Below are 27,801 nucleotides of genomic sequence, written 5' to 3' on the forward strand. Positions count from 1 at the left end.
TGATTGGAGGGCGACTAACACCCTCTCACGCCCACAATTTCCTCAAACACATCCAATCAAAATTTTAAGATTTTGACATTTTGTTCAATGTAGTTGAAAGTTCTGGAAATTAGGTCTTTGAGATAGCCATTTTGTTCAACGTAGTTGAAAAGTCTGGAAATTGGGTCTTTGAGGATTACAGCCCACCCACAGCCCTCAGCAGAAGGGTTGTAAGTTATGCCCTGGGGGCATATACTTTTGCATAGAAAGCATTGTCTCAGAAACTTCAAAAAGAGCTCATTCGATTGGAAATTGAAAGGGCTAGTGCCCTTTTTCATAGTCGAAAGTGATTGGAGGGCAACTAACCCCTCTCTTACAACCACCATTTCCCCAAACACATTCAATCAAAATTTTGAGATAGCCATATACTTATGGCTATCTCAAGAGGTGCCTGAAGATATCAAAAAGGCCTTTATGGATGAAAATACTAAAAAAAATTAACTTCAAAATATAGGGTGAGGGGGGGGGTAATTTAGGCCTCAAAAGTTTATGTGTTGAAGGTAAAAAGAAAATCTCCACCTTTTTACCTTATCTTCTAAAATTGAGCAACAAATCAGGAAAAAAAGAAATAAAGAAACAATAACCTAATTTCAAAAAATGTCAATTTCAAATTACTAAAATAATAGAGGTTTTCTTCAACTATGACAAAGATAAAACCAGCTCTGTGTTATGCCATGATGTCTCTAGAACTTATTGCTTTTGTGGTTGTTTCTGTGTTTGTAGGACCCACCAGTAATTAAGGAAGAGGTTGCCAGAGTATAAGTTTTGTAATAATATTGCTAAATTTGTTTTAGCCTTCTAAGAGTATCCAGAGGTTTTTTTTTCTTCTTTTTTTCCAATTCTTACTTTTAAAAAAAAATAGCAATGATTACCATTAAAAATTATCGGTAATTACAGAAGTACAAATTATTATCCAGAGATAGACACAATTTTAATACTTTTGCCATTATAAAACAGGCTAAATTTCTAAAACCTTGGGCAGCCATAAAACCAGAGCTCAAGAAAGGCATCCAAAAGAGACAAAATATGGTTGGTTGTATTCATGAAAGGGTTAAGCCTCTGAAGTTTTGTCAAAATTTGAGACCATGGGTGCTATGCAGGGGCGTCCCGCGGGGGGGATAGGGGTGCGCTGCCCCTCTAACGTTTTTGGCGCTCGGTAAAATTTTCACCGACGGCGAAAATTTCGGCAGAAATTTTGCAAAATTGCCCACAATTTAGCGAAATTCTTGATTTCTGCAGAAAATTTGGCATAAATCAGGTAGCGATTCGGTAAAATTTACGAAGATCGCCCCCCAATGAAATGAATCTCGGGACGCCCCTGGTGCTATGACCAGGTTTCTGGCATTTGTAATGACCCTCTCTCTTATTTTTATTAATTAATATTATGTATATACATTATTTACGTTATCAGATTTTAAGTAGAAGCTACAAAAACGCCTGCACAACAGAATTGATTCCTTCCATTCAACTGAGAATCTCCCACTTTAGAATTTTGGGAAAAACACTCTGAAGTTCAAACATTTTTGGATAAGTGATTCACATACACTTCTACAAACTACTCGGAGCAGGTCTGGTATCGCTTGATTGAAATTTTAATCCCCTTTAATTTATTCTGTATTCACTCTTGGCCAGCAACAGTGCTGGCTGGCTGTGAAGCCTATTTTTATACACTTTTTTTTAAGGAAATGTGGCCTAACATGCAACCAAGAATGGAAACCAAAACACAGTTTGTTGAAACAATTGCAGATTTTTCAGACCATTATGCTGAAGATAGAAGCTACTCTTATTCTGTGTTCAATCTGATTGGAGAGTGCAGATTATACCCAAAACACCAGGAAAGTTCCCAGACTTTTTCATCTGTGAGTAAGTTGTTTATGATCACCCACCGTGTAGGCTACTTCTGAATAAAGAGTGTCAGCAGATTGTTCTTGTTGGTTGACGACAAATAGTCTGTTCGTCTTTTTCTATTATAGCGTTTTTAAAGTGTATGATTTAAAAAAAAAATATTATCTTATCATCTTCCCATCAAGTCTTACATGTGATTAATCACTGCAACACATATTGGAGTAGGGAGTTTCCTTAGAGGAACAATATTGCCAAAGTATTTACTTTCCTGAAAATGATCCTAGACTTTAAGGGACATGCTCAAACACTTTGCTGTGAAACCTACTTTTAAAATCAGAGGCAGGGGCGTCCCAGAGAGGGGGAGTGGGTGGGCGCGCCACCCCTCCAACGTCTTTGGAATTTGGTAAAATTGTCGCCGAAGGCAAAAATTTCGGCAGAAATTTTGTAAAATTGCCTGAAATTTAGCAAAATTCTTGATTTCTGCAGAAAATTCGGCATATATCAGGTAGCGATTCGCCAATTTTGCCGAATTTGTCTATTTTTAATATGCCGGATTAATCATTGGGAGGGTTAACTTTCGATTCTGGGTGTGTCTGAACAGACTAAGGGTATTGAGGGTAAATTTTGAGGAATATTGAGGGGTATTTTGAACTAAATCAAAAGACACAGTCTGCATCCAAGTTATCAAAAAGGCATAATATTCACTTGAAACTTTCGGGCCACTACTACTACTACTCCGGCTTTAAATGTGACTGGTTGCAACTACAACAGTGACTACTTCTGACTGCGACAGCTTGTAACTGTGACTGCTTGCAACTGGTACTACATTTACTTCTGTATACTTACAGAAAATGTCATTTTCACTATACCGAAAACGGAATATATTGCAAATATTTTCTTTATATTTACAACATTGAAAAATTCAAAAAGAAATTACAGTGAAAAAAATTGTATTGCTGAGTTTCCAAGAATTAGTAACCCAGCAAGAATTAGTAATGTTAAACTGTTGATGCTAGTCTTGTTCTGCTGTCTAGGAAGCCTATTCAACAAGTGAGTTGCCTGGAATACTTAATTTTTCACTGACTCTAATCTTTCATTTTTCCAAAGCATGTTCTGCTAATTATGTTTCACTCAATTAGTCACCTATTTATCTCTTTTGACTGTGTCATCTGGAGCGGCAATTTCTACAGTACTTTCAAAAGAATAACTATAACTATAACTACTATGACTAAAAACTCACTCATCACCAAACCGCTTGAGGCCAATAAAGCTACACGAGATCCTCTTCCATTCCAGTCTTTTCAAAGCCCTCGTCTTTGCACCCTTCCACTTCGTCTTTGCGGCCACTTCGTCTTTGCACCCTTCGTCTTTGCACCCACGTCTTTGCAGCTTTAATTCGCCTTAAATCCTTCCTTACAAGCTCATATTTATATAGAAATATAAGTAATATTTCTATTTATGCTTTATTTGAAAAATTCAAAGAGAAATTACAGTGAAAAAAAATTGAATTAGTAATGCAAATATTGAGTTTATTTTCATTAGCTTTCTAGTCGTCTTGATTACTATGTTAATTTTATTTTTGTTTTTGGGTCGATCTTTTGAAAAACAAAAGTATAGTGTTCAAGATACATATGGTTTTCAATAAAACGCAAATGACGCAACAAGCTTTAGGCTTTTACGGTTAGGAAGGGGGAAAAGCGCAGTAGTCAAAATCTTGTTTGTAGTAATTTTTGTTCATTTTAAGTTTGACTTGAACCTTCAATTTAATTTTTACTCTGGTCTTATTTCTGCTTGTCTTAAGTTTAATGTGGTTCTTTATTTTTCTTTGAAGAACTTCTGTTTTGGAAAGTTTTTTTTTAATTGATAAGGAAAAAAAGAAATAACCTTCTAATTACAGCTGCTAACTATTTCACTGTTTATTGGTAATAAACACTCTTTAAAAGATATTAGCTCAATATTTGTAAGCGTTTTTTATCTGAGTGAATTATAGATAGGATCAGTTAAAAAACTGTACATAGAAGATAGATCAATAAAGGTATTTATTTCAAGAAATTGTTATGATAAGCCTTGATGGGCCAGATTCGAATTTTGGGGTAAATGAATAAAAGCAGGACAAACAAAAGCCATAAAAAACAACAAAAACTAAAAGACTGACAAAAGATAAAATATTAAAATAAGAACAGGACACGAAAAGAGCACAAAAAACAACGAAAACCAAAAGACTGGCAAAAGAATGCCAAAATAGAAATTATTAAGAATAAAAATCCATTTATTAGTCATTATTTAAACTGCAATTGGTCATAATCTGTTGAAAAGATAACAAGAGGTTAAACTCAATAAAAAATATAAATATAGAAGGAACATTGAAAAAGGAGGGGAAGAAAAACAGGCGAATGAACAAAAACATGGGCAGTGCCTGTCCAATTAATTAGAAAAAGGAAAAGAGTGGGATGTTTTGTTTATTGTTTCCCACTACACCTACAAAGTAAATCACGAAGGCTGTTTCCTGCTTATGAATAATCTACCCGAACTGGCTGGCCAGTTCGGCTTAAGATCTTTCCTGAATAATCTTTTGTACATCACTTGTATAAGCAGTACTCAGGGGCTTTACCATTTAAGAAATTTTTTTTCCAGTCAAGCTATGGGTATGTTTCAAATTTCAGATAACGATGGAAAAGACAATTTCCCTTAAAAAAGAGGAAAATTCCCTACAATTTCCCTAACAATGTCCCTAAATTAGAAAAATATTAGATACGTGACAATGGTCAAGTATTATCGTGAAACATGGGTTTTCAAATGGATGGGGTTGATATGTACATAATTCCACAAGAATTGATTAGTATAATTTTAGGTACTTGCTTAAAAACCATAGATCAAACAACAAGTGTGGCTGTGAAGCAGCTGTGGCACAGAATGTGGCTCGATCCCCAACCGCCGAGCTCTAATAAAAGGAAAGCTAATGTCGATAGACTACATTACAGATGAATATTGAAAGGTTGCTAAAACCCTTCTTTTTAGTCAGAAAAAAAACAGAACATCCTCAAATGAGGTGGGAAGAGTTTTTGAAAATATTTAAAGAACGTAAAAACTTTTTGAAAGAAACTAAAGAGTAAAACAAAAAGTTTAAAAATTGTTTAAAATTTGAGTTTAAAATTTGACAATGTAGAAGATGGATGGAATCATTTTGGGAAAATAATTTATGAAGTTTCTGATAGTGTCTTAGGGAAGAAGGTTAGAAACGCAGTGAGGAATATTAGTGAAAATGCATTATGTTTAATAGAGAGAAGAAGGGGCTTGTACAAGAAGTATCTGAGTTAAAGATAATTTGAAAATAAGAGGAATGTAAAGGAAGGGAGAAAGCGTTAAAATATGAATTAAGGAGGTGTGAAGTGGAGACTATTGATAAAATTGCCAAGGATCTGGAAGATGCAGCTAGAACGGCATAATATTAAAACACTGTAGTGGCATGTTAATAAACTGAGTAAGTAGTCAATCTTACTCAGTTAAAGATGGAACTGGCCATAATTAGTGTTGAAGGAAGAGTTAAAGAGAGATTGGCAGAACATTTTGAGAATATGCTATCGCGGGATACAGTTACAGGAAAAGATATAGAGGAAAAGGAAAAAGTTTGTTACACCTTGGATGCAGAGGAAGATTTATTTTGTGAGAAAGAATTAGTGACAGTACTAAAATGATTAAAAAAGAAATACTGACCTGACAAGGATAAACGAGTTTCTTCAATATGGTGGTTATGAACTTGCAAAAAAGCTACTGAAGATTATCAATATGATTCTTGAAAAAGGCGAAGAACCTGGTGATTTTAGGAAAACCCTGATTAAACCTCTAAATAAGAAAGGTGATAAAAGTGAATGTGATAATTATAGAGGCGTTAGTCTGGTTTCTGTAGGTAGCAAATTACTTAGTATGATGATACTTTTTAGACTTAGGGATGCTGTAGACAAAGTTTTTAGAGAAAAACAGTTCGATTTTAGGATGGATAGAGGATACATTGACAAAATTTTCACCCTTAGGTTAATAATTGAGAATTGCCTGAGTTGTCAAACACCTTTGGTCCTCAGTTTTACAGAGTATGAACAAGCGTTTGATTCAGCTGAGAGAAGAGCTTTAGCGAAGGTCTTATCCTTGTATGGCATACCAGACAAATACACTGGATTGATTAATACTATGTACGAGAGTAACATTGCTGCGGTTAAGGTAGGAAATGAGGTTACTAGCTGGTTTCGTGTTAAATCAGGAGCTAAGCAGGGTTGTCTTCTATCCCCATTTATATTGATCTTTTCGATAGACTTTGTCTTAATGAGCCTACGAAAGGCAATGGGAGAACACGGAATGAAATGGGGAAGAAAAACTTTCCTGGACTTTGCTGATGATTTAAGCATCCTCGATGAAAGTGTGAGCAAAATGAATGAACTTTTAGAGGTTTAGCGATTTCAGGTTGCTGAGGTTTCTAAGGTTAAGTTTCAAAATTAGCGTTAAGAAGACTAAGTCGCTAATACTAGGAATAAGTGAAGATGAAAAGGTGATGTTGGGTAACGAAAAGATCGATCAAGTGGACAGTTTCACTTACCTTGGTAGTATTATTAATGAAGACGGTGGGTGCGTTGTAGATGTTATAAGTACAGTAGCTAAGGCCCAGGGTGTTTTTTCACAGTTGGAAAAAGTTTGGAAGAATAGTAAGATGAGTCGTTGAACCATGGTTCCAATATTGGAAGCTACAGTGATGCCAGTGGTCAAATGTGGTTCTGAAGCATAGGCGCTCCGAAAAACGGAGGAACAATGGCTAGATGTTTTCCAGAAAAATTGCCTACGGATTGTTTTGGGTACTTAACTAACTGACCGTATTTCAAACAGTAGGCTGTACGAAAAGTATGGTTTAATCCCGCTTTCTTGGTGTATAATGAGAGAAAAGTTGAGATGGCTAGGTCACTTTCTGACGTTGAAGGATGACAGATTGCGAAAGATTGTCCTTTTGAGCCAACCGTCTAGGGCTAAACGGAATGCAGGTGGTCTTCTGTTGGGGTGGGAGGTATTCATAAGGAAAGATTTAATGGAAATGGGAACTTTCTGTAAAGGTGTAAAGAGGGAGGCTTTGAATAGATTGGGATGGAGGGGGAGCCTGCTTGGCTGTGCTGGCTTTAGGCGGCTTGGTGCTGCGGTGAGTTGTTAGTAGTAGTAGTGATTAATCATCAGTCAAAAAATACTTTTTAAATCTATTTTTAGATACGCCAGTGTTCTCAGCTCCCCCCCCCCCCGAATACCACTCGGAATGTTCTTCCAAATTTCCAAATGGTATTGGTGAAAACTTCTTGGAAGAGACTATCTTTTTCTAATGAAAAAGATAGACTACTTTTCAGGTGAAGAATGCAAGGTTGCTAAAATCTTTTTTTTTAGTCAGAAGAAAAACAGAACATCTTCAAATGAGGTGGAAACAGTTTTTTAAAAAAATTTAAAGGACGTAAGCACTTCTTGAAAGAGGCTAAAGAGCAAAGTTCGGACCAGAGCGGGTGAAGGAGTGGTGGGCTGCTATGTTGGCCTCTGTTGGATTGGTGCTAAGATGGGTTGTCAATAGCAGTAGTAATAATCTGCCGTGCAAAAAGTGGGGTAGCATAGTAGTAATGTTACTTGGCAGTTTTCATGGTCTAATGAAATTTGCTGGCAGATTTTGTCTGAAAATACCATTTTTACATATAAAAATACTCTTTGCTCAAAGAAAAGCTATCAAATACAAGTTGTGCTGCTAAAGTGTCGGCAGCTTTTGAAATTCTGTCGAATTCTGCTACTGGCAGCTTTGGATCTTTTTCCATAACGGGTAATAATATATAGAGAGGTGAATTGTAGTGATTTTTTTTTAATTACCTCTTTTTTTTATTTTGTTTTTGAAATTAGCTAAGTGTTGTATATTTTGTGCTTTGCGAGTCAGTATGCTTTAGTCTTGCATTTTATTTTCAGCGCCACCACAAATTCACTGCCTGTAAACATGGTTTTCAGAAGAGAAGATGCTTGTCAACGGATTTCATCGGTATGTTTTTCTCTTTTTTTGAAAATAATATATTTTAATTGCATACTGCTAAACCATTAATAATGATGGCTAATAAATAGTACCGCTGTCAATAGTAACCGCAGTTCTGAAAAACGGAAGTTTAAAAACAATAAAGATAAATCATTGCTCTTTAGATTTTCCCAATATTTTAACAATGTTTAAGTTTAAAGCTACTCCAAAAAGCCAATACCATAAAAAACTTGTATATGAAAAAAAAATTAAAAGGGGAAACAGCCGAAAAACAGGAACCGATCTTGTTGAAAATTGCACCATCACATTCAACGAAGCCAAAAAGAAGTCAAAAAAGCAAAATTTTGTATTTATACGCGCTCGTTTTTTTTTGTTTTTTTTATGGTGTTATGGTATTTGTTTGTTGTTTTTTTATGGTACCAGGAATTATGGTATTGAACCAGTGATTGCAGAAAACGGGGAGAGGGATCATTGAAACGGAATTTTGAATGTTACTGCACTAAGAGATAATGAGAATGTTAGTGTACAAAAGAGATATTGCGATGACAGATTACCTTTACCTTTTTCGATCTTTCAACGGCAATAGTTTTTGCCCAAACTGGGCCAAAATTAATCGCTCCTTTTGTCAATTTCTTTACTTGTGAACAGTAATGTATAGTTGCACGCCTACTGCAGGATAGAGAGGGGGAGGGGTCAGTAGGTTCTTTCCTTGATGCAGGGTGTAAGGGCTTACCTATAAATTGCATTTTAAGACGCAAATTTTTATGAAAGGCCCATGAAAGGGGCTGGAGTTTTTCACCTAACCTTCCTTGTTTTAGAAGAATACATTTGAGTGACACTTGTTAATAATACCTGAAAAAGGGCACGTTGTGCGGATGAAGGATGGCAGATTGCCGAAGATTGTTCTTTTCGACCAACCGTCTAGGGCTAAACGGAAAGCAGGTCGTCCTCGTCTGGGGTGGGAGGACGTCATAAAGAAAGATTTAAGGGAAATGGGAAATTCCTGGGAGGGTGTAAAAAGGGAGGCTTTGAATAGACGGGGATGGAGGAGGAGCGTGCGTAGCTGTGTTGGCATCAGGCGGCTTGGTACTGCGGTGAGTTGTTAGTAGTAGTAGTAGTCTTTTTAAGGTAAGAAATAAGGATGTTAAAACGTTAAGGGAACATAGAATACTTTAAGTTTGAGGGGTGCTGCCAACCCTCTTAATCCCCCAACCCTTTTGCTTAGTCTGATGAGTAAGAGACTCGTTAGTCTAAGCATAAACTTTAATGTGAAGAATGAGGGCTTGGGTGGGGTGACAGCTTCTTTAAGCGAAAAGAATAATAAATGAGCAAACAATTTTTTTACACGACATCAAAGACGTTTTAGACGTTGAACAAAAGCTTAAATTCCCTTGAAAATAAGTGGGAGTGCACCCCCTTCATTCCCCATTCTTCTCTGTCCTTACATTGATGTCGTGCTTTCCCAACTTACTAATTTACCATGTAAGATAAATAAAATAGAGTTGGGATTACAAAGTTTTGCTTTTATTTTATATTTTATGGCAAATAGTTGGAAGAACATTAATTTTTCTTTAAAGAATGATGAATTGTTCATTTTTTAGACGTAAGCTTAGGTTTTTTAGCAATTGTAAATGTTGTGTAGCCAGTGACGGTAGAGGAAGATTGGAAGAAAAAGCATGTTTGTTTGAGCTTCAAGTTTTGAATCATAACCGCCAAATTTTCTATATAACTGCCAAACTGCCGAAATTATAAGCCAAGATGCTCTACAAGTTTGTTATCAGCTAGATCCACTCTTAGGAATGCCGAGAGGGAATTCAGCGAATCTCGTGGGGCAATACTTTTGGAAGAAAAAGAAAATTAAATTTATTAAAAACTTGTTTATGGAGGAGAATATTAAAAGAATGTATTCTGCAAGGTGGTCATACGCTGGAACACGGTCAATTATTCTACTGTTGAATATGGGTGATTTAATTAAAAATAATACCTTGTAAGATTTCTAATCCATTTTTGTGGTTCTTTGATAAAAATAATTTCATTTTTAAAATTTTTATTTAGATAGTAAATACAAGACGTGGGTGTGTAAGGTGGAAATTGCTATGAAGGAAACTCACACTCTAGAATATGTTTCTGGGGTTCTGCAGAGCTACATTGCATAACTATGCATATACCTCTTCCCTTCCTCAGTCCGTCCCTTGGAGGCTTAGGGAGGATTGAAACCTAACTTGTTTTCTATTGTTCTCCAAAAGTTTATAATTATTGCTTATAAAACATGTTACAAAGAACTGCTAGTAAAAAAATTTTTTCCTTGTTTTATTTTTTTATTTTTTGTATTATTATTATTATTTTTTTTTTTTTAATATTTTTGTCCTTTAGGACATTCTGTTGCGTTGTAAAAACTTACGGACTGCTGTTTTTCCTTAGATAATTTTATTTTGGGAATCTATCCTCTTCAAGTAGACTCTGGACAAAAAAAAAACAAGGGTAAAATGCATCGCTCGAGGCATTTAAATAGCAGCTCCCATAGTTGTGCTAGTTGACACTGAAAACAAAGTTTTCGCTAGACCATCAAAGTGCTTCCAAAGTTGGATATCAGTTGCATCCGCTTCTATAGGTGCTGAAAAGAAATCCAGCAATTCCCTTGCGGTAACATAATTGGAAGAAGAAGAAGAGTCAAATTTGATAAGATTCGTGTTTATCGAGCAAGGGCGTATCCAGAATTTTTTTCGGGGGAAGGGGGGCTGGCAATTTTGTTTTGTTACAAAACGAGTCAAAAATTTGTATATTTGCATTTTTTTTTACTTTTTTACGAATTGGAAAAACATTTCGGGGGGGGGGGGGTTTCAAACCCAGTAATACCCCCTGGATACGGCCTTGATCTTGAGCTTCATTTTTTTTTAAGTATAACCGTCTGTAAGCCAAATAGAACGCAATAACATATAGCTCTTAGCTGACTCTCCTTATGAGTTGCCATCTGAATTTTCCTTAATTTAATGTCTTCTATCAAAAGATTTACTTTCTTAGTTGTCAGCCGTATGTGTATGAATTAACACTTAAAATAATACTAAAAAGTATCATGAACGTATAGGTAAATGCATTTTTGCCCAGGAGACCCCTTACAGATCTATTCAAGCCTGAAAAAACAGCGATTTTCTAATTTCTTTTTTTTTTTAATTATAGAATTCGTAGGGTGGTGTAGCATTTTGATCCAGTGTTGCCACTTTGACCTGTGGAATAAAAAAAATACAATGTAGTTGAATTTGACAACACTTATAGTCTACAAATTTCAAACATTAACAATCTGTTGATTCCCAAAGATAACTGCGCCTTCAAATGAAAGCTGCACCTTCTGAAGCTGTTTGTTGCCATATGTTTATTCTTTTGCTTATTTGTTTCACCCGTGGTTTTTTTTAATTTGACGCCTGCTAGAAGCGATTCATAAAAGTCCCGATTTTAAATTCTTTTTCTAAGTATATATGGTTGTGCTAATTTATTCGTACCCAATTTAAAAAAGAAGATATCGTTTTCACTGTCCTTGCTACTTTAAATTCGAACCTTAGTTTTTTTTTCTAGATGTTAAATTCCAGATGCCTGTTTATCCAATGGAAATAGCTGTGTATGAAACTTATACTCCGGGACATATTACCGGGATTTCGTGTAAACATTCAGATTACACATGGACTAGAGTATACCAAGAACTATACATACCAAGCGTTGTGAATGAATCCATTGCAAGAAAGTTAGTGGTGGCCGTGAAGAATTGTAAAAAATCTACTAAGTAAGAATCTACTAAGTAATACAATCTACTAAGTAAGAATCTAAATCTACTAAGTAAGAATGTAATAATCTACTACTAAGAATCTTGATTTACTTAACATTGTATCATTTCCATGCTAGGCATTCTTCAACTCATTGAGGGGTGTATATTAGTGCCTATTTTGCTATGTGGGAGATTTACGCCTATGAACACCATAAGGCAATGCAATAATGACATTCATAAAAAAGGAGAAATCGATTTTGACTAGGCAACCTACCTTAGTGTCCGCAGTAAACGGTTTACTCCCATCTAAAAAATAAATAGATAACGACCTCGCTTCAAACAAAAACCCTAGGGCTATTATTGCAAACCCTGTTTGTGTTGATTTATTAAAGAGAGTTTGGCTTCCAGTCCTTCTCATTTTAGAACAAGGTCATCAGCCGTTTTAATGCAAATCAAAACAGTAGACAGGCTACATTAGTCGCTAGAGAAGGAATTATTACCCAGTCTAACCTTCGAATGGTCTTTTTCTTTTTATTTTCCTTTTTCTTTCAGTCAATTCTCTGGCTCCATGTAGTTTACTTCAAAAAGCTAAATGCCGTATCCTGGGGGGGGGTGCGTTAGGGGGTTTGGCCCCCCCCTCCCCACAGAAATGTTTGTCTGACTCGTAAAAAGTAACAAAAATGGATATAAACAAATGTTGTTTGCGTCCCAAAAAATCCTGGGTACGGCCTTGTTTATATATATATATATATATATATATATATATATATATATATATATATATATATATATATATATATATATATATATATATATATATATATATATATATATATATATATATATATATATATATACATATATATATGTGTGTATATATATATATATATATATATATATATATATATATATATATATATATATATATATATATATATATATATATATATATTCAAAGATATTTGATTATTAGAGCAAGACCGATTTCTAACAACGATATCTACTAAGTTTCAAACTTTTGTTTTTCTTTTTTAAGGTTTTTGAATTGTTGTAATCCCTTGTTAAAATATGTGCAAATATTTTTGCAATTACCAGTTTTTTACTCTTTACGCAGTTTAATGTCTTTCAATACTGTGTCGCAATCCGTGTTTTATGCAACCCGTTCTTAGCAGGCGATATGGTTTCGTTACGTTGTCTGCTCTTGACCATCAGGTGAGACGAAACTCTGATGTCTGATGATTAGACGATTTCTCGTCTCAGATGAGACCAAGAATCGGGTAGGATTTTTCCTAAGATGTATCATCATGGTTGCAGGTGTAGCTGCACCCTAATAAAGAGTGAACCACAGACCATAGTAACCAAAAGTTAAAAAACTCGCTTAGAAAAAAGCTACTTAGTGAAAAAAAATTGCCATCTGACACTGATTATTCAGATTATTTCGGTTCGTCCTATTATTTCGGTTCGTACTAAAAGTAGAAGTTTATTGCGAAAAGAAATTTATGGTGATTTCGGAAAAACGCCTGAAACCCCTTGAAAAGGGCGCCAGATCAAAATGAAAGGTTTACCATTGGAAGGAGCATGGTCGATAATTTTGTTAAGGGAATTATAGCCCTTCTCCTTGAACAACAAGGAAAATCATTTTCATTGGTAGCACTGATCTTTCTCCCGTTTTTTTTTTTTTTTTTTTTTTTTTTTTTTAAGCAGAGCTAGGGGGTGACCAGAGCATCATATACAGATATGATACAGATATGTATACAGAGATATTTTTTGTGTGTATATGGCTCTTGGGCTTTTTGAAATACACGATCTATCTATCTATCTATACAGATATGTAATAGCTCATTTGAACGGAAATTAAATTTGCTAGTGTCCTTTTTAAGCTCGTTACGTAAGTCTATTCGTAAGTTACGTATATTTATTACTAATAAAAACGCTCATAATTAAATTAAAAGTTCTAGTGCCTTTTTTAAGTAACAAAAAAATTGGAGGACAACTACGCCCCCTCCTCCGCCCCTTATTTCTCAAAATCGTCCGATCAAAATTTCGAGAAAGCGATTTAGCCAAAAAAAAAGTAAAACTAATATGCAAGTTTCGTTTTAATTATTCTTGTATGGTGAACCAAAATCAAAACCTGTATTAATTCAAAAACGTTCAGAAATTAAATAAAAAACAAGTTTTTTAATTGAAAGTAAGGAGCGACATGAAAACTTAGTGTTTTTATTGTTTTAAAAAGTAGAATTGTGACAAAGAGTCAAACTTAGCGTAAAGAGCGAGGTGTTGAGGAAGAGACAGCCTCTTTCATAAACGGAATAATTTCTGTTGGTTTTAAGTTGTAATGTCGCTCCTTACTTTCAGTTAAAAATACTTTTTTCTTCTATTGAATTCATAGAAGGAATTTTAGTAAGATCATGCTGATAACAAATATCTATAAGCGACTTGGTCACCTACTGACACTAGCCTATAAGTCTTGTATAATCAACAAACAGATTTTTCGCCTCTTTATTTTTTTCTTTGGAAACTATAGAAAAACTTAGAGAACTGTAGGAAACCACGAATCATTACTGTTTCCTGTGGAACCAATACTTGAAACATTAATGATGAAAATAAATAGAACCTATTCGAAAAATTAATATATTAGAAACTATCAAAACCAATAGCGAACAGTAGGAACAGATCAGTTCACCAGTTGTCGGTAATGAAAATCCTGAGACGAGTTTAAACTTCAGAAGTAAAGGCACTGTGTATGAAGGAATGTATAAAGAATGTATGAAAAATACCCAGTTTTTTTTTTCGGAGGGGGGGGGGGTACTAAAAAAATGGGGGAAATTTTTTTTTCACTTTTTGCCCTTGATAGATACAAATTAGCCCCCTTAAGAATAAATACTAAAATGCTTTGGTTTTGTACATTAACTTTAGGGCTAAAATCAAAACAAATCAGTTTTCATTAACTGAAGCAATGTTTGCCCTATATGAACCAAGTAATATTTTGACATGCTTCTATTATTGATGATTTCCCATTTATTTAAACTGTATGATTAATTGAAAACATGCTCAAATGAATTATACAAAAAAGCAAAATGACTAAATTAAAATTTATTAATAAGAGCAGATCGGGGGGATAAGCCTCAAGACCACACTGAAGTGTCGAATGCCCAAACTAACGTTTATAGAAATATGTCTTCTACGCTAAGCACGTTACTTGGGTATATTCTGTCAGAATATGAGAGTACACTGAATGGCACAAGAATTTACAGTGTAAGTTGCTTTAAAACTGGCATGAATCTTTAATATAGGAGGAGACAGGTCCAACCTCAGCGGCAAGGGGGAGGGGGAAAGGAGTAAAAAGACAGTTTACGACTCTCGTTTATAGTTTGTAAAGGAAGGGGTGGGGTCATTTGGACCTGTCTGCGAGGGAGTAACCCCCTCCCTTTTGTGTTGGCAGAAAACGTGATTTTTGCATTATTGTATTTTTTAAGATTCGTCTGAAAATGTGACGCCTCAGATTTTTATTCTACCCTTTCCCCTCCCTTCTATATTTTGACAAATATCTTTTTGGGGGGTATCTTCATTGAAATTTCCTTTCTTTGGAATTTCTGTTGAAAAAAGTGAAAAAAACGAAGCTCCCCCCCCCCAAAGACAGACAGCGTTCCTATTCGTATTCATTTTGAATGGTATCCGGTGACGAGGTCATCAAATCGTAGTCATGTGCTGATTTCCTCAAACGAACAGATACTTATGACCAATAATTTTAATGGCATATTATACTTTTTGTATTTGGTTGGTGTTATGAATCTTGTTTAAACAAAAACTTTAAACGTAAGATTTGTAATAATAATCAAAAGATTAATCGAGGAGAATCGGGAGGATTTAACTTTTTATAATGTGTCTTGTTCTTGATAGCATGTTTTAAAAAATCTTAATAGTTATTTTAGTATTTAGCTATTGACTTAATTAGAATCTCGAGAATTGTCAGTATTTTGTGTATCATTTTCTTAGGTTGCTTCGAGTAGAGTTTTGTGCCATACAAGCGGCACATTTCATAGGGATTGACGCTATTGAGCTAACTGGCACTATTGATCCACCATCTATACCTAAACTAAGTTCTCATCGTATAATACAAGAAATTGTATCTCTAATACCGTTTCGTGATCTAGTCCGAGGTGCTGAAGAATGTCTTCTCCAGGAAGAAGAGGAAGAAGAATCTCTTCTCCAAGATGGTGGTCAATCAAAGAACCTGTTACTCGACCTTCCTAAGGAGCTATATCTAAAGATATTCAAGTACCTTGACCTGCCTGATATTTGCCGCTTAAGAACCGTTTCCAGAGCTCTTTATGAGATTGCAAGTGATTCTAGTCTGTTTGTGACTGTTGATACAAGGTCATTTTGGTATAAAGTGGGCAGTGAAACTCTAGTCAACGTTGGGCCGTTATTAGAGTATACTAAGAGACTAGATTTATCGTGGTGTGGACCCTATGGAAGGATCAGTCCTGCTGATTTTACTAGGTAAGTGGATGGTATTGTTGTATTTTAGGTTCTCTCTTTTAGGTTTTAGAGCTGACATGTATGCCTAGTCTATTTGAGGGTTGCAATTTCAGAATAATGCAGGACGGGGTGGGTAGGATTTTTTTTAAATAAAAAAAAAAAAAAAAAAAAAAAATTCAAAATACAAGAGGGTTTTTTTTTCAATAAAAACTCTCAAAAGATATTTTTCTAAATTGCCCAACCCTCCACTTGGCACCCTGATCTCTTTGTAGCTGGTGACACAAGGTCATTTTAACATAAATAATATAGTGGTTCTTTTATCAATCTTGGATTACTTTGAGTACACTAAAAGACTGGACTTCTTGTTTTGTACAACGTTTGCCAATTCATGAGAATGTAGGGAGGAAGACGAGGATTTTTTCTTCTTTTTATTCAATGAAGATACGCAAAAGGGTATTTTTCAAAATATGAGCGGGGGGTGGCGGTGGTAAATCTTCAATGGAAATTCCAAAAAAGTATTTTTGAAAACTTAGGATGGGGGGCAATTACCCCTCCCCTCAAATGGCACCCCTGGTCTCTTTGTAACTGTTGACACAAGTTCATTTTAGCATAAAAAATGTGGTGATTCTGTTATCTATCTTAGGGTATTTAGACCATACTAGACCAGGCTGGACTTGTCGTGGTGTACAGGGTTTGCCAATTCACGAAAATGCAGAAAGGAGGATAAGCATTTTTTTTTTTTAAATAAAGATACAAATAAAATTATTTCTCCAAATTTGAAGTGAAATTTCCAAAAAGGCATTTTCAAAATTTTGAGGGGGCGATTGCCTCTCCCCTCAAATTCTGCCCCTGGTTTCTTTGTAACTGTTGACACGAGGTCATTTTGCCATAAAGGATGTGGTGATTCTCTTGTCAATATTTTGAGACGCTGTATTCTAACAGACTGGACTTATTGTGGTATACAGGGCTTGCCAGATCGCGAGAATGTCGGGCGGGGGTAATCATTTTTCTTGTTTTGTTTTATGAAGATACAAAAACGATATTTTTCGATAATTAGGAAGCGATTACGCCTCCACACCCTCCCAATGCACCTCTTATTGGCACCCCTGGTGGGATGTAACCTATGAAAGGATAAGTCTTAATGATTTTGCGACGTACTGGGTTTCTGATTTGTTTCATCCTAGGTTCTACTTGCATCCCTTTTTTGTATTATGTTGTTGGCGTACAAAGCTAAGATATGAGGATAACGGATGGTAAATGCTGATGACTTAACAGTCAAAGAAACTTGCAACAAAACCTTAATGACCACACCTATGAACATTCAATGACACTGCGAGCAATGTCTCGATTTTAGATACGAAAATCAAAATTCCTTCTATCCTAAAGTGGGGTATCCCCGTGGAAAACACTCTGCATCGAGTTAATACTTCTGTTAAATACTATTTTAGAAGCCAATAAGAACGAGCCCACTTTTTTCATTTCTTCATCCAGGTTGCGAGTGTAACTTTATTTCTTGCATGTGGAATATTGGTTGAACGTTTTGTTGTTGATTCATTTCTTAACATTTCTCTATTTTTTTTAGAACTATTACTTTTAGTATTCTCAAGTGTCATTTATTAATTATTTCGATAGTATAATGGATCTGAATTTAGATCACAATATTTAATCCCTAACAAAACATGATTTAACATTTTCAACTTTTAACTCATTTTTATTTGAGAAACTGCCATTCTATTGATAGCAGCACATTGATTTTGCTAGGCCACACATAGCAGACCGTACTTTTACTTTTCCAAAATTTTTTCAAATCTTTGAAATGAAATAAAAGTTCCATTTTATGAAATATTTGTTCTGTTTTTCCAAAGTGGCTCGTTGCCAATTAAAACGCCTTATAAGAAAAGCTATCATTTTACGTATAGTCACCAGTGTTCTGGACACTATAGTAAATCAGGACCACCCTTGTCAACATCGTCTAGGACGGATTTATCCATATTTTGAGGATTAAGCGATTAAAAAATTATGGGTGGAACAAGCAAACGTCCATTAACATTCCTTTCCTTTGTTTTTAAATTTATATTTTGTTTATTTAATTGTTTTTCAGCTTTGTCAGAGCTTGTGGCTACCATTTAAACCAATTTATCTTGAAAGCTGTCATTTTGTGAATGGTGACTCATTTTATTGGGTTGTATCAAATTGTTGTATCAAATGTTGTATAAAATTGTTGTATCAAATGTTGTATCAATGTTGTATCAAATATTGTATCAAATTGTTGTATCAAATTGTTGTATCAAATGTTGCATCAAATGTTGTATCAAATTTTGTATCAAATTGTAAGTTGTGAAGAAATCAGTCTGTAAGGTTGCTCGAATACCTTCTCGGACGGATTTTTTTCTATTTCAATCGTTGACGAACTTTGAAAATTGTTGACAGGACAAACAAAAGTCCAGCAACATTCTTTTTTTTTAATTTTAGACTTGATTTTTCAGCTTCATTAGAGCTTGTGTCTCCCATTTGACTCCCATTCCATCTTTAAAACTGTCATTTTATGAATGGTGACTCGTTATATTGGGTCATATCAAGTTGTAAATATTCAGAAGAAATCATGCAAGACTGCTCAAATATCGACTCGGACGAATTTATTTAATTTTATGCTTATTTTTTTTTCAGCTTCATTAGAGCTTGTGGCCATTTGACTCACCTCTATCTTGAAAACTGTCATTTTATGAATGGTGACTCGTTATATTGGGTCATATCAAGTTGTAAATATTTAGAAGAAATTAGTCTGCAAGGCTGCTCAAATATCGACTCGGATGGATTTATTCATATTTCGATGGTTGACAGACTTAGAAAATTGTGGATAGGACGGACGAAGGTCCAGCTACGTGTTTTGCATGAAGTTTTACATGATTTACCGGAACTTACTCATTTGGGTTTAGGTAAGTCTTGTCTACAGAAATAAAGAAAAAGAATACAGACCGAATTCTACAAAATATCGCGGTTCGAGGGGTTGGCACACTAGACTTGAAATCCTGGATCCGCGAGGAAGGGGTTCGAGCCCTGCTGTTGCTGGTTTTGGTTTGGAACGGGGGTCAGTGGCATCATTCTCTAAGCTCAGCGAGAGTCGAAGCAGCTCTAAATGGGTACCTGACGAAATCTGGGGAAGGTAAACAGTAAGGGTGTGCGAAAGCACGAGATGGCTGACCCCCATCCCCTCATTGTACTTCCTGGCTGAAAGGTCATGCAATGAAGATCAGCACCGCCAGTAGGGACTATTAAAGTACAGTACCGTATTCTTTATCTTTACCTTTTATTTTGCAGTTTACCCGGAATCGCATTAAATTATGAAATTTAGAAATTTCATGGTAATAATGGTAATAAATCATGGTAATAATTTCAAGAATTCAGGTCACTGCTTACTCTCCTTTTCTGTGACCTAGGAGAGAATCACGATAACAATTTTGCCGCTATTTTGCTAATCTCTTTAAATTACGACATTGACTTCATGTTTTAAGAGTTAACTGCCTTATTAAAGCTGCTTATGTTGGTCCTTCATTACTATTTTTTTCTCTTTCTTTAATAATTAGCTATAAAACTGAAATAGAGAAGGAACTTCTGGGATTTAACAAAAATCCGTGTTTTTACGTGTTAAAAACCTTATGGAGTTGCTATTGAAATTTAGACTTAATAAAACACACATTTTACCTTATCAGAATCCATGTTTTCGAGTTTTTTAAAGTCTTACTAGAGTTGCCATAAAAACCATTGGAACTAAACTTAGTAAACACGAAGTTTTTCCTCTTGTAAAATATCAATGTTTTTAAGTGGTAAAAGTCTTATTAGATTTGCTACAAAAAACTATTGAAATTTTGAATTAGTAGAATACACATTATTCTTCTTGTAAAGAATTTTTGTTTTTCAGTTTTTAAAGCCTTGCTAGAGTTGCTGTAGAAAACTATTGAAATGAAAACTATTGTTTACTGAAAAGAAAACTATAGAAAAAATAATGAAGCATACTTTTTCTACTTTCCAAAAATCCATGTTTGTGTTCAAATTTTGCTAATAAATGAAAATTTTGTTCAAATTTGCCCCGAAAATTTTTGTGAGACAAAGGGGGGGGGGGCTAATTAAGTTTTTGCTCTGGGCACAAGAGAGGCCAGAACCAACACTGCATGGTTGCCATCTATCTGGAAGACCCAGGAAGAGATTGCAAGACAACTTTGGAGGTGAACCAGCCAAGAGAGGGCTGGTTTGGATCGAAATTAAAAGTTCTTTTGCCCTTTTAAAGAGTCAAAAGTGATTGGGTGGGAGCAAGATGTTATTTTCCTTAAAAAAAAGAGCATTCTTTAGCATATGTTACGCATTATTATCTATTTGTCAGCAGTTTTTTTTTTTTTTTTTTTTTTTTTTTTTTTTTTTTTTTTTTTAAGACCTTGAAATCTCACCATTAAGAAAATTGAAAGTAAGGTAGGATCAATAATTGCATATTCTCCCCGACGTCCGTATCTTGAAGAATAGAACATAAACTTCGTAAAGCATGGAAATATCCTAGCCCCGACTGAAACCCAAACTGAAATGGGGGCATAGTTCAATGCTCATTTACCCAATCTACGATCAAAACACGAAAATCTTCGAAAAAACACTAGAAGTTGTAATGGGCCTATACGACGAGCAAGAAGAATACAATTTTTTTTTTTAGGATAGGTGTTACGACATCAAGGAACATACAATCAGAAACAATACCAATATCAGAAATGATCTGAAAAGTACTGATAAATGACTATATAACATATCACTCCCGGCCGTAAGGTGCTGTGCACATATAATGTCCGCTCCTGCAGAAAAGTTTTTCATAAGTTTATGCACTATTATTATTAATAGTGCTACATCTATCACCTCTTTATTACATGTTTCACCTCTTTATTACATGTATCACCTCTTTATTACATGTATCACCTCTTTACTACATGTATCACCATCTGAAAGTCTGGTTGAAACTCGATGTCTCGTTCGCTGAAGAAGACCTCCCAGTTTACGTTGGTATAAAACAAGGAGCAATAACATCCCCGACCATTTATAATAATGCCGCTCTCCCTGCCCAGGTTGATCTTCTTACTAGCTGAGTATCTAAAGGTGTTGATACATATGTAATCTGTTATTCTGACAACCTGTTGAGCCTGTGTCGTTACATTACCAGTTTACAATGTAACTTTGATGAGCTTGCAACTCGCTATGATAACACAGGTCTATCTATTAATGCTGCTAAGTCACAAGTGCTATTTTTTTATTGCCCTGATTCTTTAGTTCCAGAAAGCGTACGACTAGGTTTTTTAGATATTTTCCCTAAATCAGAGCCAGTTTACCTGTGTTTACCGATTGGATCTTCCGTTAGGAATACAAGAAAGCTCCTTATTAAACATGCTGAGATAAAAATACGTGCAGCATATCCTAGTATTTTTCATTCTCAAGTTAGCCTTACACGTAAGCTACTGGCCAAGTTGTACAATAGTTTCGCCCTTCTGCATATACTATATCTAGCGCCTTTTTGAGACGGTTCGATGGATGTTGATAAGCAATCTCTGCGCAAATCTCACTTTAAGTTTGTCAAATACCTTCTACAAATCCCTAGGTTGTTTGGTTTGATGTTTCGGTGCTACGGAGCTCCTCCTTGCAGGGGACTCTCAGTTCGAATGTTTATCAAACCGACCATCTTCACACCCCGGGAAAATGACTCTATTTTGATTTTGTTTTGATGTTTATGTTATGTGTTCATAGTTCGTTCTTTTTCTTTCTTGTATTTTCATAATACTCCATCGTGTTTTGTTGTTTAACTGTATGATGGGAAATAAATATTCATTCATTCATTCATTTTCTTTCCAATAAAATGTTTTGACCTCTTAGCGTAGGCAACGGTTCTTGAATAGTTTCAATTCAGTCGGGAAAAACAGACTCTATGACTATTTTCGGGGGATTGTACTCCCAAACTAAAACTGTGTTGGTATGTTGGGCTCGTGCTGGTTCAACAAAGTATATAACTCATCTGGGATGACTTATTTTCTTCCTCTCTATGATGCAACGGCTTAATTTTTTTGCTGGGGGGGGGGATAAATTGTCTGTAGGTATTATTTTGTGTTTTAAACCATTGAGCTATTGTTGGATTATAGAAAATGTTCTTTATTTTTCCTAAACCAGAAATATACTCAAAAGAAATTTCACCAAATTGCAGTCTTGCTAAGAATTTTTTTTTTTTAACAGGATCTTGTGACTTACATGAAATTAAACATCTTGTAGCAACAATAAAACAAGGTAACCCTGGATTGAAAGTATTGGACCTATGGCGGACTGGAGATCTTGATGTGGGTGCTATTGAACAACTATCATCACTAATTCAATTGGAAGAGCTTGAGATTGGCTGGTGGTTAGCTTCCAATTATAATCACATTCATCTTCTTTTCTTCTGAATCTAATTTATTCTTCATATAGAAATTTCATCTCTGTCACGCTTAAAGATCGTATCTGACATTTTCATACTTCTGAGATATTTGCCAAAAGTTGTTTTGCTAAGCTGTTCTCAAAGGGAGGATCAGCAGGGCAAGGGCCAGGAGGAACAGCAGCTGTTCTCAAAGGGAGGATAAGGAGGATCACGAGCTGTTCTCAAAAAGAGGATCAGAAAGGCAAGGATCAGGAGAATCAGCAGCTGTTCTCAAAGGGAGGATCAGTAGGGAAAGGGTCAGGAGGATCACCAGCTGTTCTCAAAGGAAGTATCAGGAGGGTCAGCAGCTGTTCTCAAAGAGAGGATCAGCAGGGTAAGGATCAGGAGGATCGGCAGCTGTTCTCAAAGGGAGGATCACTAGCTGTTCTCGAAGGGAGGAACAGCAGGGCAAGGATCGGGAGGATCATGAGCTGTTGAGGATCATGTTCTCAAGGGGAGAAAAAGGAAAATCACGAGCTGTTCTCAAAGGGAGGATCAGAAGGGCAAGGATCAGGAGGATCATGAACTGTTATCAAAGGGAGGATCAGCAGGGCAAGGACCAGGAGGATCAAAGTAAGACTGAACATGCATTGCACTGCTGATCCTTCCTTTGAGAACAGCTTATCAAACTGTTTTGACAAAAACCTCAGGAGTATGAAGATGCTAGATAGGATCTTTATGCGTGATAGTGGTAATTTCAGTTTTTCTTTAGTGTATTTTTTGTGCAAAATGATGTAGCGATTGTGCTGCCGTTATTAGAGCAAAAAACACGAGGTCGTTAATTGTCCTGTGTTGAGGTATTAGTTTTATTAGTAGTTATTATGCTATTAGTGTTGTTAGTATTTATAAGTTATATCACTCGTATAAATAATTCATTTTGGGTTTGTTATTAGTGTTAAACTAATATCATGGCTTTTTCTTTTGTGGCTAATTTTATGTTTGTAATGGCTCATCTATGGCTAATAGATAATGTTATCGCTTTTTTTTTTATTAAGGACCTATAATAAATCACTTCTCAACTGCCCCCTTAAGCCTAAAAGTACATTTTCATAAACCGTTACTTTTTATAATGAGTCTTTCATGAGAAATTTGGATAAAAAAAATGATTGTTTTTAAAGGAGCTATGGCTTTTATTATCAGGAACAGGGACGATTGATTCCTGAAGATTTATTAATTAAAAAACTAAAGATAATTAAACTGATATACTGCCGTTGTTATTCTTCTAATGTGTAGACAGGAAAAAAATAGACAAGTTATAGAGAACAAAAAATATACAGATAGATAGAAAATAGAAAATGTATGCATAGAATACTTCAGTTTTATCTCTTATTGGTTTTTCGTATTCTTTGAAAGGAGATTTCACTAAACTGAAAACTTCAAGTTCGTGTTCAGTTTTGACTCATTTTGTGTTCAAGCACTCCCCCCTAAAGTTGTTTTGAAGAATCTGTCACACCAAACATTGCAAAGTAGTTGCCCGAGAATGGCACAAGTTATTTTTTAGAAAATTGGTGATGTGACCAGAATAATGCCTGGTCTTGCTGCGTGGATAACTCTGTCCGAATCAGCTGAAAAGTGTTGATTGATTGGTGCAGCCAGTAAAATCCTTAAAACGTCTCAGTTTTTAGATATATTTTTTTTATTAATGTCCATGTGCGGAGTGGGCCAAGTTGGAAATTGTATTTGTAGTGCTTATTCTGAATGACACCTTGCTCTGGCTTGGCTTTTGGAGGGTATTACTGGTGGCCGGCTGTTCATCACTTTCGTTTTTTTTCTTTCTCCTTGAATTCTTTTTTCCTGAGGCAAAACTCATTGATAGTCAAAAGATTCAAAAGCCCGCTTTTGCCGAAAAAAATTATTACACTAGGAGTGCGTTAGTTTTAGGGACTTTGGAAGTTTTTATCTTTTTGCAAGTTTATCGAAGATTTTTTTATTTCGCCAACTAGGTCTACTAAAAGGGAACAATTTTTGAAATTATTTAATTGTTTTCTTCATTATGTTCCCAAGGTAGTCAATGGTGGCAATAGAGAAGCATACTCAAAAACACGGTTTTGGTTGCTTCAAGCACCTTAGAGAATCTTTGCATGGGAGATGAATAAAAGAGGAAACTGTTTGTTATCGCCTGAGACAAAAAGAACAACAATATACATTGCAACCTAGCCTCAGTAGCGTAAATTGGTGGTGGAGGGGGGGGGACTGTAACTGGTAAGGGAGTTAAGAAGTAGCTTGAAATTAATCATAACCATAGAAGAAAACTTGTTGGACTTGATTAAAGTTGCCTCAAAATCGGAAATTGAGCGGACTAATTATAAATGAATATTTTTGGAACTTGAATAGAAACTTTTCGTATTCGTATAGATAGAAAACAGAAAATGTATGCATAGAATACTTCCGTTTTCTCTCTTATTGGTTTTTCGTATTCTTTGAAAGGAGATTCACTAAACTGAAAACTTCGAGTTCATGTTAAATTTTGACTCATCTTGTGCATGAATGCTGTTCAAGCACCCCCCCCCCCTAAAGTTTTTCTGAAGAATCTCTCACGCCAAACATTGCAAAATAGTTGCCCGGGAATGGCACAAGTTCTTATTTAGAAAATTGGCGATGTGACTAGAATAATGCCTGGTCTTGCTGCGTGGATAACTCTGTCCGAGTCAGCTGAAAAGTGTTGATTGATTGGTGCAGTCAGTTAAATCCTTAAGACGTCTTAATTTTTAGACTTTTTTTTATTAATTTCCCTGTGCGAAGTTGGCCAAGTTGGAAATGATATTTGTAGTGCTTATTCCGAATGGCAGTTTCCTCTGGCGTGGCTTTTGGAGGGTATTACTGGTGGCCGGCTGTTCATCTAACCATTTATCGACCTGTCGATCTATCATATGTCTTCACGTAACTGTCAACTTTTACCAATATGAATTGAATACGGAGTAATTCTTGTTTTCATTGATTTCAGGTTACACTGATTATTAAAGTAGGTAGGGGTACAATAATATGTAAATTATATAAATTAGTTAAAGGAGGATATAAACACTTAGACCGTATACGGAAATTGGTAGGATTAGCCATCTTTTTAGTTATTATTTTAGTGAGCGGACTCACTAAATTCAGTCAAAGTTCTGACCACAATGGCTTATACCCTCCAGGCAAAAAATATAATTAGGGGCGGAGGACTACTGTTTAGTTCCCAATTCTTACCATATATTTCGCCGATTGTTCGATATTACCTTCCCCAACCAAGTCCTCTAGCTTCACATCCAGTTTATGAAATGCCTCCGACTGGCGCCGGACATTCTTTTATTAGATGCTTTCTTGTTTTCACGACCATCTCACATTTTTGACAAACTGAGGAATCTGCTCTTCTCACTACAGGCCAATGAGCCTTTGGGGGAATAGTAACATGTCACATTGTATGTGTATTTAATGAAGAATAAATCTCATCTATCTTATCTTATTCGGGTGATCTTTTCAGCAGCAGACCCTTTTTTTGTCTTTTTCCAAGCTTAAGGCGTTTTTGCGATTATTCCTAGCTGTTTTTTTTTAACTTTCCTCCCTAAGATATCCTCTGTTATTTCAGAAGTAATGTCTTAAAATCATTCCATCCATGTATTCCATTGTCAAATTCAAAATTCTGCAGTTTCATACCCAACTGTTCTTTGGAAGGTCAAGAACTTATAAAGTGATCTTATAATTGTATTGATAGACAGAGAGCGTTTTCACTCATATTCCTAGCTACGTTTCTAACTTTTCTTCCTAAGACATCTTCTGCTTCTTTGGGAGCAAAATCCTAAAATTATTCCGTCTATCTTCTCAAGTTCAAAACTTTCCATTTGATTATATAGTAGAATTATAAATGACTTTATAATTATATTGGTAAATAGAAAGCGTTTTCACTAATATTCTTAGCAACGTTTCTAACTTTTCTTCATAAGACACCTTCTGCTTCTTCGGGAACAAAATCCTAAAATTATTCCATCCATCTTCTCAAATTCAAAACTCTCTAATTTCATATCCAACTATTATTTGAAAGGTCTAGAACTTGTAAAATCATCTTATAATTGTACTGATAGACAGAGAGCGTTTTCAATAATATTCCTAGCTGCGTTTATAACCTTTCCCCCTAAGACTTCTTCTGCTGCTTCGGGAACTAAATCCTAAAATTATTCTATCCATCTTCTCAAATTAAAAACTCTTTAGTTTCATATTCAACTGTTATTTGAAAGCTCTAGAACGCCTAGAATGACCTTATAAACGTATGGATAGACATAAATTATACTTGTCGATAGAACTTCTAAGGGTGAACTTCCAGGAATCAGGTGTCTTTGAAAACAAAGAAAAGTTTTCCCGGAAATCTATGGTCTACTTTATTAAGGCTAGTCTAAGGGCATTGGTTTTATTTTGGGGAGAATCGTCTATATTATACCTAGAACGTCTGTAGTAACGTAATAATTAAGTAATCCGGAAATATTGATAGACAGAAATACTTTCGATTACATATTAATAATATCAAATAGTTGAAATTTTTCCACTTGTCAACTAAGGCAAATGTTTTTTTTTTGTCATTATATAGCCGAAAGTTAGGCGGTTTTACGCAATATTTGAAAATTAAGGCTGGTTGAAATCGAACCACGTTACCCCCTAGACGTTGGAGTCAGGTTGTGTTAGAATAAGTAGATGAAAATAAAAAATGAGGCTGAACAGAGGCAAGGCAATTAATCGGTTACCGTTAGGCTACCCCAACGCAGGAGTAGCCCCAATGGATTGCCTTTAAGTTTTTAGTTTATTTTAATTTATCGACAAGTTTCATAAAGAATATCCACTTTGGGACAAATAAAGTCGTCATTATTCGTTCTTAAAATAATAGATGACAATAGTGTGGATAAAGGGATAGTTTTAGAGCTTTCAAAGAACAGTTGAAAATAAAACTGGAGAGTTTTGAATTTGACAAGATAGATACTTACTTTGAAGCGATCAGAATTGTCACTATTTCTTCTTTAAAAGTAGGGGATAATAGTCTGCATAAAGGAATTGTGAGTTTTCAAACTCTGTATTTTGTACACTTTGCGATGGCATATCTTTCTTGTTTTTTAGCAGACTGTAAGTTCGACTATCTTTACTTACAGTCAAATCCTGGTAACCGGTATGCCAGCAACTGGTAAGCTGGTAACTGGCACATTATCTTAGTAGAAT

General features: G+C 35.3%; 1 protein-coding gene across 6 annotated transcripts in view; it reads left to right on the forward strand.

Moving 5' to 3' along the window:
• Positions 1-27,801, forward strand: part of Fbxl4 (F box and leucine-rich-repeat gene 4) — a 54,789-nt gene that overhangs the window by 16,963 nt on the left and 10,025 nt on the right. For 5 of the 6 annotated variants that reach the window (XM_089104912.1, XM_089104914.1, XM_089104913.1 and 2 more), the window contains exons 2-7: positions 1,722-1,898; positions 7,855-7,924; positions 11,486-11,690; positions 15,669-16,175; positions 18,822-19,090; positions 22,407-22,569. In XM_089104912.1, the coding sequence (XP_088961038.1) occupies positions 1,725-1,898; positions 7,855-7,924; positions 11,486-11,690; positions 15,669-16,175; positions 18,822-19,090; positions 22,407-22,569 (1,388 nt within the window). In that variant the 5' untranslated portion in view covers positions 1,722-1,724. Of the gene's footprint in view, positions 1-1,721; positions 1,903-7,854; positions 7,925-11,485; positions 11,691-15,668; positions 16,176-18,821; positions 19,091-22,406; positions 22,570-27,801 lie in introns of all 6 variants that reach the window. The other variant, XM_089104917.1, reaches the window with a different exon arrangement.

Source organism: Artemia sp. Qi Xiang Cuo, chromosome 19 (genome assembly GCF_049724085.1).
Source record: "Artemia sp. Qi Xiang Cuo chromosome 19, ASM4972408v1, whole genome shotgun sequence".
In the NCBI taxonomy this organism is placed as follows: Eukaryota; Metazoa; Arthropoda; class Branchiopoda; order Anostraca; family Artemiidae; genus Artemia; species Artemia sp. Qi Xiang Cuo.